We start from the raw sequence: 17,947 nt of genomic DNA on the forward strand, positions 1-17,947 counted from the left end.
TCCGCCCCAGAGGGGGGGCTGTGGCCGGCCGAGGCGGCAGGCTTGGTTTGGCCGTAGCCCTCCGCCGGGACCTGACATGCTGCTGACAGCAATTGTCAGCACTGCTCCCTTGCGGTGCGCGTGACAAGAGTTTACTTTGTGCCCTTCCAGCTTGCCCCAGTTACAGGCAGCACGCGAGCGGGGACGGGGGGGTTCTGCCCTACCCTCATAAAAGAGAACGTTTGCCAACCGGAAGGGAGTTATGTAAATGGGTCACAAAACAGTTTATAAAGAGGCTGGGTTGAAGGGGGAGGGGGGTGAAATCTTCAGAGAATCTTGTGGTTCACAGTGAGTATATCTGGTTGGATTGACCTAGACTGGAATGGAATGTAACAAAACCAGACCCAGGTCAATAATGCTTGAAATCAATGTTGTGGTGAGCTGAATATTAGTTCAATGACACCAATAGGTCAGTCCCATCATTGCCAACTGGGAGGAAAATCAAACGCACCTCAAAAAGATTTACATGATTTTCAAATAATTGACCTTTCAACTTAATTGACTGGAGAAAACATGCTACAACATGAAATAAAAAATTTAAAAAACATTAAGCTCTAAGGAGCATATTGTAGTAAAAGACTATAGAGAACATTCTGCCGCCAGGCTTTTCATGCGATCCAACTCCAGACAAAATCCCACTTGGGTCGAGTCACCAGGGTGCATTTTAAACTTTATTGGCATTTCGCAAGACTTCAGAGTTTATACGCGTTAACAAGCACACATGATCACCTCTCAATAGATGTTACATAATCATTTCTGACAAAAATAGTTTGGCTGTTTTACAAACAAACAGAATACTAAGACTGCTGCTCTACCAACCCGATTGGCCTGTCTAATCATGCATTGTGGTTTTCAATTTAAAATGGAGATATTGCTGAGGACGCATTTGTGTAACATAAATGAATCAAAACAGTGTCATTCACACTTGGCATAAATTACAGTATCACAGTTGAGGCTGATTTGGACAATCAAATAAATGGCGAACAATTACATTATTTTCACACAAAAAAGTGCAGAAGGCAAATATCCTTTTGGAACAAATACAAATTCCAGTTCAAACTGAATTGACAAAGCTATCAGTCTACTTAATACTACAATTAAGCAATTCACAACTCATATCAAGGTTCTTGAAAAGTGCAAATTTCAAATTGGCATAAGCTGGATCAAAACATTGATTGATATTAAAGAGCATATCCTTATCCCAGAAACATAATGTAATCTGGGTAAAAGTATAAGTAAAGCGAAAATTACTAAAACTACCTCGACGATTTCAAAGACCTATCCTAACTGAAAATCCAGACGCATATCTCAGGCATGATCTCAGTAAACCGTGGAACTCAAGTTAGGATACTGACAAAACAGAAACGTTAAAGTCTCAAGTCAACTATCTAGTTTATTCTCACCACAGGACTAGACATCCACTTTAGGGAAGGAGAAAATTGCATAAAACCTCCTGTCTGAGTACCGTGATGTTCGTCTCCCTCTTGGACAGTTCAAGAGAGGACCTAAAGCAGGCGCTGCACGAGCACCCAGTAAGACTGAGGAACACTTAGACTGAGGAAAACTAAGACTCGGGAATACTTGGACTTGGGAATACTTAGACTTGGGAATATTACACTTGGGAATACTTACACTTGGGAAAACTAAGACTTGGGAAAACTAAGACTTGGGAACTAAGGAACTAAGACTCGGGAATACTTGGACTGAGGAAAACTAAGACTTGGGAATACTTAGACTTGGGAATACTTAGACTTGGGAATCAATTACGTTGAGACAATAACGTATCGTATCACAGACAGATGGAACACAATTGAAATGAAAGCAGCCAAACAAAGCCGGTAAGAATCTGAACATGTTACACAATTTCCAACTTGGTTAAAATGTATTATATTCTAAAAGACGGGTTAGTTTGTTCATTTTGCTTTAATGAAGAGGTCAGACTTTGGGAACAGTGGTTCCCTCCTCCCTCCTCTTCTCGTGCTGGGTTTGAGTCCCGGCCTCTTCAGGGGTGGCACATCATCAAAGAATTTCACATTGAGGAAGAATGTTTGGTCTGACAACCTGGTGAAAATGACAGGAAAACCGTTAGAAATGCAACACATTTTTACTCACCCACTGATTGCTGAAGTCCATTGATAAATTAATGTTCTATCCATAAGATGAGCTGTGTTCATAGAGGCAGGTTGAACAACCACTTGGGTAACAACTTAAAGGTATATTTGAGAATAGATGTTGACTCGGGAGCGTATGTATCTGTCCTCACCTCTAGTACAAGAAGAAGAAGCGCGTTCTGTGGGAAGTGGCCATGCTTTCTGACATGTTGCGCACTTTCAGGTAGTTCACAAATCCCCTGAAGAAGAGCAGGAGACCTGGCCATGCAAATGAAAACATTAGTCAACAACACACACTAGTCAACAACACACTAACAACCCAATGAAAGCACTAGTCAACAACACACATTAGTCAACAACACACTAACAACCCAATGAAAACACTAGTCAACAACACACTAACAATTCACCTATTGGTCTCTACAAGTAAATCTATATTTTTGTCTATTGTCCTCCAATGACTTAATAACCACATGTTTAACAATGTGGAAAATAACTCAATAACATATCAAACAATAAACAATAATATATGTGATTTGGGGATTAATTCATAGCATGAGCGGTTAATTGACTTTGCCACCAGATGGCGCCAGTGTGCTAACCACACAGAGCAGATTTGCATTTGCTGCACAGCAGCCCTTCAGAGGAGCCGTAGTTTGTACAGCAGGATTAACTGGAAGATATGATCCCGTAATCAGCCAGCTGGACAGCGCAACAGAGACTGTGTCCTACAGACTCACCAAGAATCAGGAAGATCCACCAGAGCCAGTACTGCCCGTTGAAGTATCCAGTGAAGTAATCAGAGAACTGGGGACACAAATCAAATCAAATTAAATTTGCCAGGAGACCCGTCGGGAAAAATAATTAAATAAAAACATATGTCCATGCTGTTCATGGCTTCATAATCAAACTGAATCTGCACAAACGGTCACACGCCAGCATGTTAATAGTATTCTCCGCCTTGAGCACATGCTGATGTGCAGCTATGTCCTAGACGAGACACCATACATGTTTGTTTGTTTTTTTCACTGTGAAACGACAGGGCTGCTGTCTCAGTGTTGGACCAGTCCTCCAGCTGCGGTCGAGACGCTCCTACTGTCGTCTACGGCAGGGGTCCCCAAACTTCTCAGCCCGCGACCCCCAAACTAACGGTGCCAGACTTGCGACCCCCTCTATATCCGGAGGTGATTTAAGAATGCAAATGTTTGCGCGCACACGCACTCATAGGCATTACAGCAACAACAACAACAAAAGAACACAATCTATTGTAATATTTTACAATAGCAGTAGCTGTATTATGATGAATGTAAATACTATTTTCACCTTTTGTAACAATCATGGTTAATAGGATATTGAATTGTTTTTATGATCTTGCAACCCCGCAACCCCCCACCTCATCATCTCAGGACCCCCCATCCCCGTCTCGCGACCCCCCAGGGGGTCCCGACCCCCACTTTGGGAACCACTGGCCTCCGGGACGGACGGCGACCATCGCAGCCCCTCGCTGGACGGCGCAGCGCTGCGGCCGAGTTCAGCGCTTCAGGCTCATCGCAAAGAAAACCGCGGATATCTTCCATAACGCTTCCAGAACCAGAAACGGGTCTCCTTCAGCGCACAGCTAAGAATCCGGGGGTTCTGTGAAGCCGTGGGCGGCAGACTGTGGTGACAGACTGGGTTGAGTTAGCCGGTTGAGGCTGATTCCTAGCGAGGGTTCGCTAGCGCAGTATTTCAACCAGAGCAGCCATTGATCGGGCCTGCTCTTCAGTTGCGCAACGCGCACGCTCACACACACACGGACACACGCACGCTAACACACGCGCTCACACCCGCGCGCTCACACACACGCGCTCAGGTCCCGTCACCGGATCCATCCGGATCGGGATCCAGCCCGGGGCACCGGTGAGAAGGGTGGGGGGTGGGGGGGTTTTGATTGATGGCGGATCCGGTTCTAGGTGTCCTCCTCACCCTGACACACTATCTCTCTGGGCTGCAGGCCCCGCCCCTCGCCCCGCCCCCCGCCCCGGACGCGCTCGCACCGGGGGAGGGGCCCGCTGACGGGACCAGGGAGGGAGGAGCAGCTGCTACCTTTTTGGTCGAGTTCAACTCGCTGACGCCATGACACGTCGCTACCATCAGACCTCGAGGGAGGGGGGGAGGGAGAGAGATTAGAGAGGGATGGAGGGAGGGAGGGAGAGAGGGAGCGAGGTAGGGAGAGAGAGGGGGAGAGAGGGGTGGAGGGAGGTAGGGAGAGAGGGGGGAGGGAGGTAGGGAGAGAGGGGTGGAGGTAGGGAGGGAGAGAGTTGTGGAGGGAGGGAGGGTGAGAGGGAGGGAGGGAGGGAGGGATCGTGGATTCGCTTTCTGACGAGGCCAACGCTCGTTTCCGTTTGAGGAAGTGGAAGGCTCATTCCCGAACTCTGACGTCGATAAGCCCCCCCTCCCCTCCCCTCCCCTCCCCCCTCAGATGTTGGGAGCGTGGCGGCCATCTACGTACCCTGACGATCAGAATCCACTTGATGAGAGAGAGGCCGAAGCCGCAGATGGCCCCGTACCGACCGGCGATGGTGTTGGTGAGACAGAAGGAGAGGCAGAATCCGATCCAGTTGAACAGGAAGGCCACTGTTGAGACAGACACGAGGGAGACGGTCAGGGCTGTGCGTGCGGTACCCATGTCCAGCTCATACACACTCTGAAACGCGGATGGACAGAACAAAAACACACATCTAAGAACGCCGTCTTCAAGCTCAGCGCTTTTGATGATGATGATGATGATGATGAGGCGACAGTGAGACAGACATCTGACCTCGAGTGCCTGTGTCTGACCGGTCTGTTCTTTGCTCCAATAGAAATGGGTAGAGATTATCTCAGAGGTATCTCGGAACAGTCTGGATGCTGCCACCTTGTGGTAAACCTATGAAACTGCGACTCCACCATAGAGGGCATTTTCACCCCACGCAGTTCTACGCAAAATACAACCAGTCAAAAGCATACACTTGACTTTGGGCAGAGCCTTAATAATCATGGTCTATTAGACCGAACAGGAGATGCTCCAAATGCCAAAACACACCCTCATCCATGATGTCTCCACCCACTGGAACTCCAGTTATGATATGCTGGAGAGGAGGTAGACCTCGAACAGCGAGCGGCTGTGTACTCGGCACTCACAGAAAACGCCCTCAAGAAGAACAAAGACATGTTGTCTGATCAGGATGTGAGAGTGGCAGAGGAGGTAATGGAGGTCCTCAAACCACTAGAAAACATCACGACACTGATGAGCACTGAGACCACCGCTTCGGTATCAATGATCCTGCCTCTCAGAACCGGAGTGCTCAACTCAGTGGAACCCAAGGAGAAAGACAGTCCCACTGTGAGAGAAGTCAAGGCGTCTATCAAAGAGAACCTGAAGGACAGACACTCTGCTTGTGAGGACACACAGCTCTTGATCCGAGGTTCAAAGGTCTTCCGCATGTAGACTAGGGCTGCACGATTATGACAAAAGATAATAATTGTGATTATTTGCTTCAAAATGGTAATTGCGATTAATAATTGTGATTAATATATAATATACAGTAGGACCCCACTTATCCGCACCCAACAGGACCGAAGGTCGTTCGTATCTCTGAAATGTCCGGATGACTGAAACTTATGTTAAAATGCACCAAATTCAATAAGTGGTATACTTGTTTCATATAGACTCATAATAGACCAATAAATACCCTTAATTACTTGTGGAAATGCATCAAAATTGCAATCAAATAGCCAAGTAAACTCATATAGCCTAGCCTATAATAGACCTACAGTAGCCTATAATAAAATAACCGGATTTCCACTTGAGTGCGTGCTTTGATCAAATACAGTACTTTATTCTCCAATGAGGCGTACGCTGCATCGATAGGCTACTGTATTCGCAGAACAACATGGTATAGCCTAAAAACAACCCAACATTAGAACAATTAGAGCAAATGATAATCAAGAAATAGATAAATGAAATGACAGACAAGTCGTCGCCTTTTGTAGCCTAAGAGAAAGATGTAGGCTAGGCTGTAGGGTATTATTTAACAAATACAGTAGGTCTAGTAGGCTAATCTACATGCCCACAACACGTCTGTGTTCCTGAAGTCCATTAACTGGGAACGAAAAATGACTCGATGCTCCTCTGCTTCAGGTTGCTGATGCGCTTTCTGGCTACCAAAGAATGCAGCTCTCGCGCAGCAGACTCGTTTGCGTTTTGCGCTCGACATTAAAGTAACAAAGAAATGAAACGTGACAGTAGGCTACAGCCTACAGGCAACATGTAGGTCTACATACAGTACTGTTTTTATTCATAGTAGGATACAGTACTGTAATGAAAATCCCACCAGTAACCAGATAGCAGGCAAAAAAAAAAAAAAAGAAGTATTTTAAGCCTGTCTGGTAGACCGGGAGATTCGGATCTCTGAAGTTCGGATGAGTGGGGTCCTACTGTATATTTAAAATATATAAATAAAATATATTAATAAAAATGCTCCCAAATCACGGACGTTGATCCCTTTCTTTCTACTAACTCACTGACCTCGTTTTCGCTAATTTTTTCACTACTCACGGCTGCAGGTACTCTTGTGACACTTGTCTTGACCTACTGCTATCTGTCTTCAGTGAAAGTGCTACGCACAGCGCACTCAGCGGGAACGCATGTGATTGGTCAGGCAGAATAAGCGGGTGTGATTCGTCCGTGTCCTAGCACACTCAATTCAAAGCAAAATTATTAATCACATTAATTGTGCCCTTTTGCGATTAGTTAATTGCGGAGGTCATAATCGCGATTCACGATTAATTGTGCAGCCCTAATGTAGACGATGCCTGTCGTGATAGAACCTACAACAGCCTCATCTATTGAATTCATTTTATTTTGCATGAAATGTCTCCATTGCTTATTTTGAAACACTTGCTGTTACAGTGTCAGTACAGTAGTTTTGCCATTATATCTTGCAGAGTGAGGAGGGGGCCACGGAGACCGCAGCAGACAGTTCATCCCCAGAGACAGACAGAGGGTTCTGGATCATCTCCTCCTGCCAAGAAGACGGCCATGGCTGAACTGTTTGGTGAGCTCTTCACACCCAAGGTGAGAGACAAGCCTACTTTGCCTCCTACAAGTCTGTGGACTGCATTTCCCAGGATTCCGACCCACTTGTATGGTGGAGGACCAATGAGCCCACATTCCCTCATCTGGCCAAGTTGGCAAAGCACTATCTTGCTGTACCTGCGACATCTGTGCCAAGTGAGAAGGTATTTTCTACTGCTGGGGACATCGTCACTGCCAGCAGGTCTTCCCTGTCTGCTCACAGTGTTGACAAGTTGATTTTTCTGGCCAAAAATATGAAGGTTGAGTGAAGTGGGGTAAATGGGGTATGAATGAGGGGGAAACACTTAAAAGAAAAAGAAACAGCAAAGTTACTTGACACAGCATTGTAGGCTATTCCACTGGTCAACTTTTTTTTTTTGTTTTGTTATGTTGTTGTTGTAGTTTTTTTTTGGGGGGGGAGGGGCAGTGATGCAGCCTGAAAGGTATTGCTGTTTGTAAATAAAATTATATTAAAAAGATTGATTCAAGATCATTTTCAAAGAATAGAAAAGGAATCAGAGTAGTGCAGGCGCGCCGCTCCTGAACCGAACCGAGACGTCCGTACCGAGGTATGTACCGAACGGTTACACCCCCATCTATTACCCATTAGATTATACTATAGAATATTGACTGCCACTGCTGCATGCTACAGTGCTGAGGGGCACACATCCAGGGCTATGACCATAACCACATGACCCCAACACCGCGGTCGTCATGCCGACAGCAAAGCAGAGCTCATTATCGTCAACGCCACAACGTTCACTTGTTTTTTTTGTAGGCCTATTTCATTTCATGTGTCTCTTCTGGTGAAAGTTACCAGAGTGCATGTGTGATGTATGTGTGTAGGGATGCCCTGACTATTCGTTCGGCAGGTTGTAGGGATGGAGCCCATATCCATTCTAATAGTTCAGTCCAGTCCAGCCCAGTTTCCATTTGGCCAATCAAAAGAGCCGGAAAGTGGAATGGAAAGTGTGTCATGTTGAGACCACAGGCAAGGAGAGCGCTTGTTTGCAGAGGCACACTGCATAGTAGACGCTCACCTCCCTTAGTGTCCAAATGAGCAACTTTTGCCTCATTTGCTACTTTGTAGATTGCAAGTGACAGTTCTGTATTGCAGTTTAGCTTTCTGGTTGAGTATTTTGTTCATGATTTCATCATGTGTGTGGCCAGGAATGTACGGGACTAGTAATAACGCACAAATGTACTTTCACTCTCAGGCGTTCTACATCCAGAAACTCTTCAACTACTTCAATTCGGTTTAATAAAACCTATTTTGTACTACGATAAACTAGAGGGCTGATAGTAGCCTACCAAAATCAATCAAAAACTCAAAAGGGCTTATAAAAATGTTTTGGGCTGTTTGCTCCAGAAATAGCCCACTCCACAAGGACGTCTCAAGCACAATGGCCAACTTCTTTTTTTTTGGCGGTAAACTTTTTGCAGAACAATTCCATACCGTCACAGCCCAACACACATGTGCAAAAATATTTTGGGTTGTACTCACTGAAAAAGGCCAGCATGAAGATGCCATCGTTCCCGACCCTCAGCTGGTCTGCGTCGCTGAAGTCATCCCGGGGAGGAAAGTCGTCATCCTACAACACAAACAAGCTTTTACAGTGTACCGTTTAACAACAATAACAACAATGACAACAACACCAGCAGCATCGGTGGGATTGGTCTGGTAGGACAACAGGGTCTGCAACACCAGCACAGCGGCGGAAGAGTCCTCTTTCTCCAGGCTTCTCCTGAGGTCAGGAACACCTTCACCACCGGACCAAACCACGGCCTCCTAGACCGCCGCGTCCTCGACCGCGTTACTGCTCTGCTGACAAATGATGTTCTAAAACCGTTTAATAGAGAGGACGACACAGAAGGGGGAGTTCAAACGGAACTTCCCTCAGACCGCGTGCTCTTGTGTGTGGGCCTGTGTGTGTGTGTGTGCGTGTGTGTGTTAGGGATGTGCGCGGATAGTCGTTTATACCAATACAAGGCGCTGCTTCTGCTAGGCGGTTAGGAAATACTAGTGGGTTAAACTATAAAAAAGAATAAGTGCAAAGTCACCTCGCACATCAGTCTTCACTGGACCAGACCTGATAACAACCTGAACAATGAGCAACCAAGTACTGAGAGTTGTTTACTAGTCACACCCCCTGCCTGTCAATTTCAGTGAGTGCGCACCTGTGTGTGTGTGTGTGTGTGTGTGTGTGAGTATGTGTGTGAGTATGTGTGTGAGTATGTGTGTGTGAGTGAGAGGGAGAGAGAGCAGTTTCAATCTTTACTACAGCATTTATTGAGTCCCGCAGCTCTGGTCATAAAACCAGCTAAATTCAGGAGTTACTTTGATTTGAAAGACGACGGGAAAGTTTCACGCATGTTGTGTCCGATGGTGTCCATCGGCATTCAAACTAAATAGAGACCTATTCTTCACACGGAGTCCAGGCTATTAGTTTGCGTGTTTTCTTGGGTATTAAGAGACGAAGCAGAGCCTTTCCTTCTGAGCCCTCTCCTTCTGTGCACAAACATTAGTTTCTGTCCCGAGCTGAGGGGAGCGGATGTGGGCCTGACATGCTGCACTATTGTAGAAAACAAGCAAACATGGAGTTGGTTGCGAAGAAAAAGTGTGTCTCCTTAACAGCTGGGAAAGTTGTGGCCCCGCTTAGATGGTGTTTGAAGCCAGACGTGGAGCTCTGTTCCCCGCGCAGCGTTCAGAACTGGGCTAGGAGGGCAGCCTTGTTCCATGGGCATGTTCCTACCTGAAATATGTCTGGACATGCGTAGGATGTATATCAACGTCCATATGAAGTAGGCTCTTTATTTAATTTTGTCACATTGTGCCACATCGTGCTTCTCTTGTTTGTTTGTTTTTCAACTGCTTAACAAACGGCAAATATCCGTTCATGAAACAGCCATTCCATGGTGCTCTGCTTAATTCTATTTCAAAGGCTTAGTTTAGATGAGATATATGGCCTACTTTTGATAGGCTAATAGGCCTACCTTTGATAGGCTAATATCAATGTTCTAATGTTAGCCTACTGAAATATCACAGGCTACTAGGCTAGCCTGCTCTTCTTCAAGTAAACTAAATCAATCACACTGAGACCTTTGCTAAGTAATAAGCTGTACACGGCCTGAACTACTGTTTTGTAACGAGGGCTGCCTCTGAGTGGCTGGTTAGACAGATAGATATTGCAGACACACGTCCATATAAAAAAACGAGTTAGACTAGTTGTGTAGCCGGCGACAAAACAACAGTATAGTCGTCAGTGAAAACAGCCGCTGCACACATCCCAAGTGTGTGTGTGTGTGTGTGTGTGTGTGTGTGTGTGCGTCACGTGTGCGACGCTTGGTCTTACCCGAGGCATCACATCCACAGCAGAGGCAGCCATGGCTGCAGCCTTGGCCTTCTCCGCTTCGTCGTAGGTGGGCAGGGAGGTGGCCACGCTGTAGGGGGGCGGCACGGGGAAGTCCCCCCCGAACGAGCCCTCTGGGGAGAGACACGGCCTGTTAGTAGAGCAGCACACGGGCTGAATCAAGAGCAGGACAGGGGAGAACAGCAGGAGAGAGGAGGGGAGGGGAGGGGAGGGGAGAGGAGGGAAGAGGAGAGGAAAGATGAGAGGAGAGGAGAGGAGAGGAGAGGAGAGGAGAGGAGAGGAGAGGAGAGGGAGAGGAGAGGAGAGGAGAGGAGAGGAGAGGAGAGGAGAGGAGAGGAGAGGAGAGGAGAGGAGAGGAGAGGAGAGGAGAGGAGAGGAGAGGGAGAGGTGTGGAGGCTGGGGTACCGGGAGCAGCGGTGGCCCCCAGAGCGATGCTGGCGTAGGGGGGCGGCGGCGCCTCGGTTTCCTCCCGCAGCGCCGGCTCATGGACCGGGCCGGCCTGGGCCGAGGTGGACGGCTGGGGCTGGCCCCCGCTGGTGGAAGCCTCGGACACGTCATCCTCATTGTGCAACTGGAAGAGGGTTCGGAAGGAGACGCAGAGGACGAGTGAGCCTCTGATTGGCTAACCCCCCCCCCCCAAAAAAAAACCACTCGGCTCCCTGCCCACAGGCCCACTCACACTGCCAGTTATGCAACAGAAATCGGAGAAAAAGGGAGAGAGGAGAGAAAGGGAGAGAGGAGTGCGCACGAGGGTGGGAAAAAGGAAAAGCAGGAAGTAGCCCAGCCTGACCTGAATGGAGCGCTGCTGAGAGGCTGCTTAGAGGGACGCGCTATAGGCGTCCGCCATCTTCTCCCTGCTCTGCTTCACAGGGTGGAATCAGATCCCACCTGTTTAGACTAGGATAAGTGGGCGAAGCAGGGGTTTCTCTGGAGGGCAATTCCATGATAAATAGGTCTGGGCGGCCTATCAGGGGACAGGGGCAGATTTAGAGGCTTTTAATTCACTCTCGCTCTCGAGCCAGACTGCAATGCAGGGGCCTCTCTCTGAAGTAGGAAGTGTCCGTGCTGAAATATGTGATTTGACTGCCGGGGCTGAGTTTGAAAGCGATGTGGTCGGACTGAGAGAGATGTTAGTAATGAGATACAGGAAGAGTCGCCATGCTACATCTGTCAGAGGCCTCTAGAACTCATTCATTCTTTATTTACACTTGAGAGTACACTGAGGTTTCCCTCGTTTACAGTGACAGTGAGATCTCATCATAGGGATCTCAATGACGGCACACTTAGATTACAGATCTATATACTATATGGACGGGCATAGCCTTGTGTCTGAATAGCATGCCATAGAGAAACAAAGGTCCCCAGACCAGGGTTGTGGTTTAGCGGGTTAAAGTTAAGATAGCCTAATCTCATCCTAGCTCATATCTCTAGCCTAATCTCATCCTAGCTCATATCTCTAGCCTAATCTCATCCTAGCTCATATCTCTAACCTATGCCCTGGGGGTCAGTGTGCAAGTTCAATGAATGGGGACAGTGTAGACCTACATCAAGGCCAGTTCTGACTCATGTTAAGGTCTAATGGCATTATGCAAGATAAAACATGTTGGCATTGTGGTAACTGGCAGGCTGCCCAAGTGCTGGGCGATCCGGTGTGTGTGTGTGTGTGTGTGTGTGTGTGTGTGTGTGTGTGCGTGTGAGTGTGTGTGTGGAGTGGATAGTAAACCTTGTGTACTCTTAAGAGTACATGTTCAGCCGCGGAGCATCTAAATACAGATTAGACTGTAAAATGGAAAACCTGACAAGTGGTGACACACAAACGCAAAACCACAGTTGCCTAGCGACTGGCTGCCCTGAAAAGCCCAGATGAAAACTGAGCATGTGGTTGTGGAGGCGCCTGGCTCTGCAAAGACATGGGGGAAATGTGTCCATGTCCATGTCCAATGCCCTACCTTCCAACGCTGAGAACTAATTCAACTTCTAAACACTATTTAATACTAAGCATGTTCAATAATCAGTATAGGTGTTCTACAGCTACAGTTGAATGGTGCTGTTTCATATCAATGCATCCTCCGTTCAAGATGTAAAAATGCAAAAGAGGTCACGAGGATTGATGTGCCGTATGTTCATGCTTGTGACAGTCAATACTCATGAGTAACCTAGTCATTACAACATTATCTAAATCTGAGCTTAAATGGATTTCGTTGACAGCTGATGATGGAGCTAGCCAGCTAGAGAGCAGCTGACTCTTCTTAGTAACTAGCTCACATTAGCTAGCATCCATGTTGAACATGCTCAGATCTCCCACTTTAAGTATATGTCTAACAACCGCGTCCCTATAAGAGGATATTGAAAGCTAGCTATCTGGCTGCATTATGAATGCCATCTTCAAATAGTTTTAATTTCTTAAATTGCGTTTATTGTGACAGTATTAGCTAGAAAGCTAGCTAGCTTGCCTTTAGCACTAGACTAGTCACTTGCTTAGAAAGGGGGTGCACTTTTGAGTTCTGTCGAGAACGCTGACTACGTACGTTTGTATATTAAATGTAAAAATTGTAAGTCGCTTTGGATAAAAGCGTCTGTTAAATTACTATAATGTATAAATGTGAAAGTTGACAGTCAGATGCGGAAGTAGCAGGTACGAAAGCTAACTGGCTAGCTAGCACTAAGCTAACTGGTTAGCTCAACCAGCACACCAGTTCATGTGAATGTAATGTGTATATAAACACCGCGATACACTGTGGTATCGACTCAAAAGGTGCAATTTGATGAGCCGGACTCGTTAAATTCAAAAGCTAAACAGATCAATCCAACGAAGAGCTTGAATTTGACAGGATAAAAATAAACTGTCGATCCCACAGTGCATCGCGGTGTGTATATGGTGACGTAAAGTGAAATAAGGAAAATTGCGTAACGCCAGTCTGACAACATACTTTCCAAGCTAATTTGCTTAGCTGGTGAGCTTTTAATGATTGACAAAAGCCCATTGCAAGCTACCTATGTAAATTATCTAATTATCAGAGACAGCTAGGTAGCTAGCTAGTGCTAGCTATAAGCTACGTTTAGGCCAAGTCGTTTTGTTTTGACTCACCACTTGATAACGGCTTGCTGCCTGGTCCATCTCGACGTTAGACTCAGCTGGCAAGCTCGCCAACCAGCAAACAGTCGATTAACTTGATGTTAAGTAGCCGCAACAGAACTTAAAGTGACTCCAGCGCTAGAAAGTGTATGAGCTAAACATACAGGCGCGATAGAAACAACGTTCGGTCCATTGGCTTTGTTTCTATTTGACGCAAATTTCCGTACGGGTGGGCTCTTTAGACTTGTGACGCAATTTGTCATTCTGAACTTCACCACTAGGGGGTGGCAATTACCTAGTTTATGCCATTCCATTGGTGACGCGAGGCTATTCCATTAGTATCCCATTTGAAAGCCTGATAATGTGAAAGGCCTTAGCAGCCAACACAATTCTCTGACAAGTTGAAGCTGGTTTCTTTGATATATTCGAGTTTTGGGTTTAACCACACGCCCTTTTGGTTGTTCTGGGTTACACCAGAACTGGATAGACTACTATTGCTTTGAGTGGTGGTGCACAGAGACCCTAGAAGAAAACACATGGGGGATTAGAAATGTATGAGGCCCTGATTTTATTGAGAACGCAGGCTCCTTTGGCTCATCATGCTACTGTGAGATTGCCCCCTAACAACTTGTTCCCAAACTGCCCTTGTGATATATTGTGTTAGACATTCCAAGTGAGAGATAGCGTGTCTGTGTGCGCGCGCATGTGTATGTGTGCGTGTACGTGCGCTTATATATATATATGTGTGTGTGTGTGTGTGTGTGTGTGTGTGTGAGTGATTAAAAGTACATGATCAAGAATACTAGTGAGTGCTATCTGACACTAGTCTTGCAATGCCCAAATACAGACACAAGGGGGCAGTGTAATCATACCCTTCTGAAAATAGATGGCTTCCTGGGGGAATTGAATATTGCTAGTGAACATATGAATATTCAATTATTACATTCATTAGTAAGGTAATTTAGCCATTTCATGTGTAAAGAAATCCATTGGCTATAGAGCAAGGGAAAACATGCGAACAGTTATTTGTTGATTGTTTGTGTAAGCAAACATAGTCTTGATATCTCCTCATAGAAAAGCTGTTCCAGAGTCAGATCCGGACCCCCAGGGCTCTCCAGAGACTCAGTGCTCTCAGGGGCTCAGTCAGAGAGCCTGCTCAAACTGGTTTTCCATCAGGAAATCTGTCTGCAGTATAGGCTACTTCGATGAAACGAGCCGACAAGGCCTCGCGTGCAGTAGCACTCCACCTAAAAGTGCCCAGAGAGGTTATATTGAAACAGAATCAGCTTGTGCTTGAGAGTCTGCATGCACAGAAACACACAGGTTAGAATACCAACACGCAGGTTAGAATACTAACACGCAGGTTAGAACACTAACACGCAGGTTAGAATACTAACACGCAGGTTAGAACACTAACACGCAGGTTAGAACACTAACACGCAGGTTAGAATACTAACACGCAGGTTAGAACACTAACACGCAGGTTAGAATACTAACACGCAGGTTAGAACACTAACACGCAGGTTAGAATACTAACACGCAGGTTAGAACACTAACACGCAGGTTAGAATACTAACACACAGGTTAGAACACTAACACGCAGGTTAGAACACTAACACGCAGGTTAGAATACTAACACGCAGGTTAGAACACTAACACGCAGGTTAGAATACTAACACGCAGGTTAGAATACTTACACGCAGGTCCACTTCTTCCATTACAGGTGACGTGAGACTATTAGAGATGGAGATCTCTAAACTAAACAGCTGTCAGTATCTTTGTCTAATGGTCGAGAGCAACGGAAGGAGCCTGTTATTAAAGCAACGTATGAATATGTTGCTTTAATATCTAAATTCAGAGACAATTCATATAGAGTTTTGTGTAGGCCCACATAGTTTTATAGAATATTGTGTCGTTTTACATTAAAGTAGAAATATCCATTGTGGCAAAACATCTAGTGACCAGCCTTCATATTTTCTGCAGACTGCAGCTACAGTAGAACAACAACAAAAAAACGTATCTTGGTTGCCCAGAGCAACGCCAAAATGGACGTGTCATTATGTAATATGGAGTGATGCCTGTCTGACAGGCTCTCCGAGCGGACAGGACCGTGGCGCTGGTGGTATTTCTGGACAGAACATCTCTCCTCACAGCTGTTCAGACAGCACTGTGACAGGACCAGCCTCCAAGCTCACCGGGCTTCAAGACTCATTTCACCCAGACCCAAATCGATCAGAGATGATGCAACAAGTAGCTACAAGTAGGCAACAGCTACATTTGAATTCTTGGCCCTGCTCCCCTTCACAGTTGCTTATCAATTCCTGACTATATCCTTATATAACAATATAATATAAATGTTAATAATATAATATTACCCTAAACCTAAAAATTTAATCTGTATCAGGGTCAGCAACCTTTACTATCAAAAGAGACATTTTTGGCCAAAAACTAAATACAAAATCTCACTGGAGTGCAAATCATATTTGAGCCTTATAACGAAGGCAGTGTTTTCCTTAGATTTTTTTGTCAGGCTTGGTGGTACACACCCAGGGGGGGACACATTGGGGGGGGGTCTCTCAAGGTCCTCCCCCAGGAAAACTTGTTTGCACCTATTTGTGCTGGATTAGCCTGTCTGCTGCTATCTAGCTAGTTAGCTAACTTGAATGCCAACATGAGCATTTATTTTAGTAATACATTTATTGATATAGTAATACATTTATTTAATTATTCATTTCCATATAATTGTTGTGAAAGCCAGGGGGCCGCTGGTGAGGGGCTAAAGAGCCGCAGACTGCAGACCCCTGGCCTATATGAATATATTACAGTTGAGTTATATAATATTAAAGGAGTAGTTTGGTATTTAGCATCGTAAGCCCTCTTATAGGGTTATTTACGATCATATACAATGGTCCATATACAAATGTTGACAGACTTTGCACTCTTGAGATATTAATACTCATTGCTCATGTCACAGCCAACTACACAATGGATCTGGATGCACAGCTCGGGAGGTAGAGCAGCCAGTTGGGGATCGCAAGGTCCCCGGTTCGATCTCAGCTCCCAGAGTGTGCCAAAGTGTCCCTGAACAAGACACTGAACCCCAAAATCACTCATGTGCGGCACGGTGGCGCAGTACCTAGTACCTAGTACTGTCGCCTCACAGCTAGAAGGTCTCCGGGCCGTTCTGTGCGGCGTTTGCATGTTCTCCCCATGTTCGCAAGGGTTTCCTCCTAAATAACCCAATAGATATAAAAGAACAGATAAAAGAACGGATGCTCTTCAGTCCGGTCCCTGACCCAAACCTGGACTGAGCACTTGGACTTGGTCCCGGGGTCGCCATGAATGATGGCTGCCCCTGGAGGAGGACGGCTGGATGGAAGAAATGCAGGGAACCATTTCCACTGGCGACGCCCGATGGTGCATGTGTGTGTGTGCTGTGTCGCCGCTCACTGTGTGCTATGTGTGTCTCACATGTGGCCGAATAAACCCCTCCTCTGCTCCTGTAATTAATTACAAAAAATAATTTAAAAAAAGCTTTAAAAAATTGAGAACCATCAGCTATGTAATGGATCTCTATCTGCATATATCTGCATGTACAGTGCATCCGGAAAGTACTCACACCCCTTCACTTTCTCCACATGTTGTTATGTTACAGCCTTATTACAAAATGGATGAAAAATAAAATATCACATGTACATACAGTAAGTATTCACTCCCTTTGCTATGACACTCCAAATTGAGCTCAGGTGCATCTGGTTTCCACTCATCATCCATGAGATGTTTGTACAACTTGATTGGAGTCCACCTGTGGTAAATTCTATTGATTGGACATGATTTGGAAAGGCACACACCTGTCTATATATCCCACAGTTGGCAGTGCATGTCAGAGCAGAAACCAAGCCATTAAGTCAAAGGAATTGTCTGAAGACCTCCGAGACAGGATTGTATCGAGGCACAGATCTGGGGAAGGGTACAAAAAATGTCTGAAGAGGCTGTACATAATTCACTGGACACTGAGTAACACGGAACTATTATTCTTGTTAGTGTTTCCGTTCTTTCTGTTGTTTGTGTGTGACACTTCCTGTTTAGTCGGTTGGGCTGTGTTCGGAATCGCTCCCTATTCACAATATAGTGCACTGGGGCGTCAGACATTTTGTTTGTAGTGTCCAAATTCTCCACGGAATTTTCGTTCCCTATATAGTCCACTATTTATTACCCACAATTCACCTTGATTTCCAGGGAACAGCGCATG

At 45.9% G+C, this 17,947-nt stretch overlaps 1 protein-coding gene across 1 annotated transcript; it reads right to left on the reverse strand.

Moving 5' to 3' along the window:
• Positions 1–695: 695 nt before the first annotated feature.
• On the reverse strand, positions 696–13,938 carry ndfip2 (Nedd4 family interacting protein 2). The gene is made up of 8 exons (XM_084446786.1): positions 13,708–13,938; positions 11,025–11,190; positions 10,602–10,732; positions 8,753–8,840; positions 4,642–4,766; positions 2,891–2,957; positions 2,303–2,408; positions 696–2,100 (listed from the first exon to the last, which is right to left on the reverse strand). The coding sequence occupies exons 1-7, from the start codon at positions 13,735–13,737 to the stop codon at positions 2,305–2,307; spliced, it is 711 nt and encodes a 236-aa protein (XP_084302912.1). The 5' UTR covers positions 13,738–13,938; the 3' UTR covers positions 696–2,100; positions 2,303–2,304.
• Positions 13,939–17,947: the final 4,009 nt, after the last annotated feature.

Source organism: Borostomias antarcticus (genome assembly GCF_949987555.1).
Source record: "Borostomias antarcticus genome assembly, chromosome: 12".
Lineage (NCBI taxonomy): Eukaryota > Metazoa > Chordata > Actinopteri > Stomiiformes > Stomiidae > Borostomias > Borostomias antarcticus.

Excerpts from the sequence above, each read along its gene's own strand:
- ndfip2 (XM_084446786.1), bottom strand. The coding sequence starts at position 13,737 with ATGGACCAGGCAGCAAGCCGTTATCAAGTG. Across the intron at positions 8,841-10,601 it reads CTGTGGATGTGATGCCTCGG|GATGACGACTTTCCTCCCCG; the intron begins GTAAGACCAAGC and ends TTTGTGTTGTAG. Across the intron at positions 2,409-2,890 it reads GTGGATCTTCCTGATTCTTG|GTCTCCTGCTCTTCTTCAGG; the intron begins GTGAGTCTGTAG and ends TTGCATGGCCAG.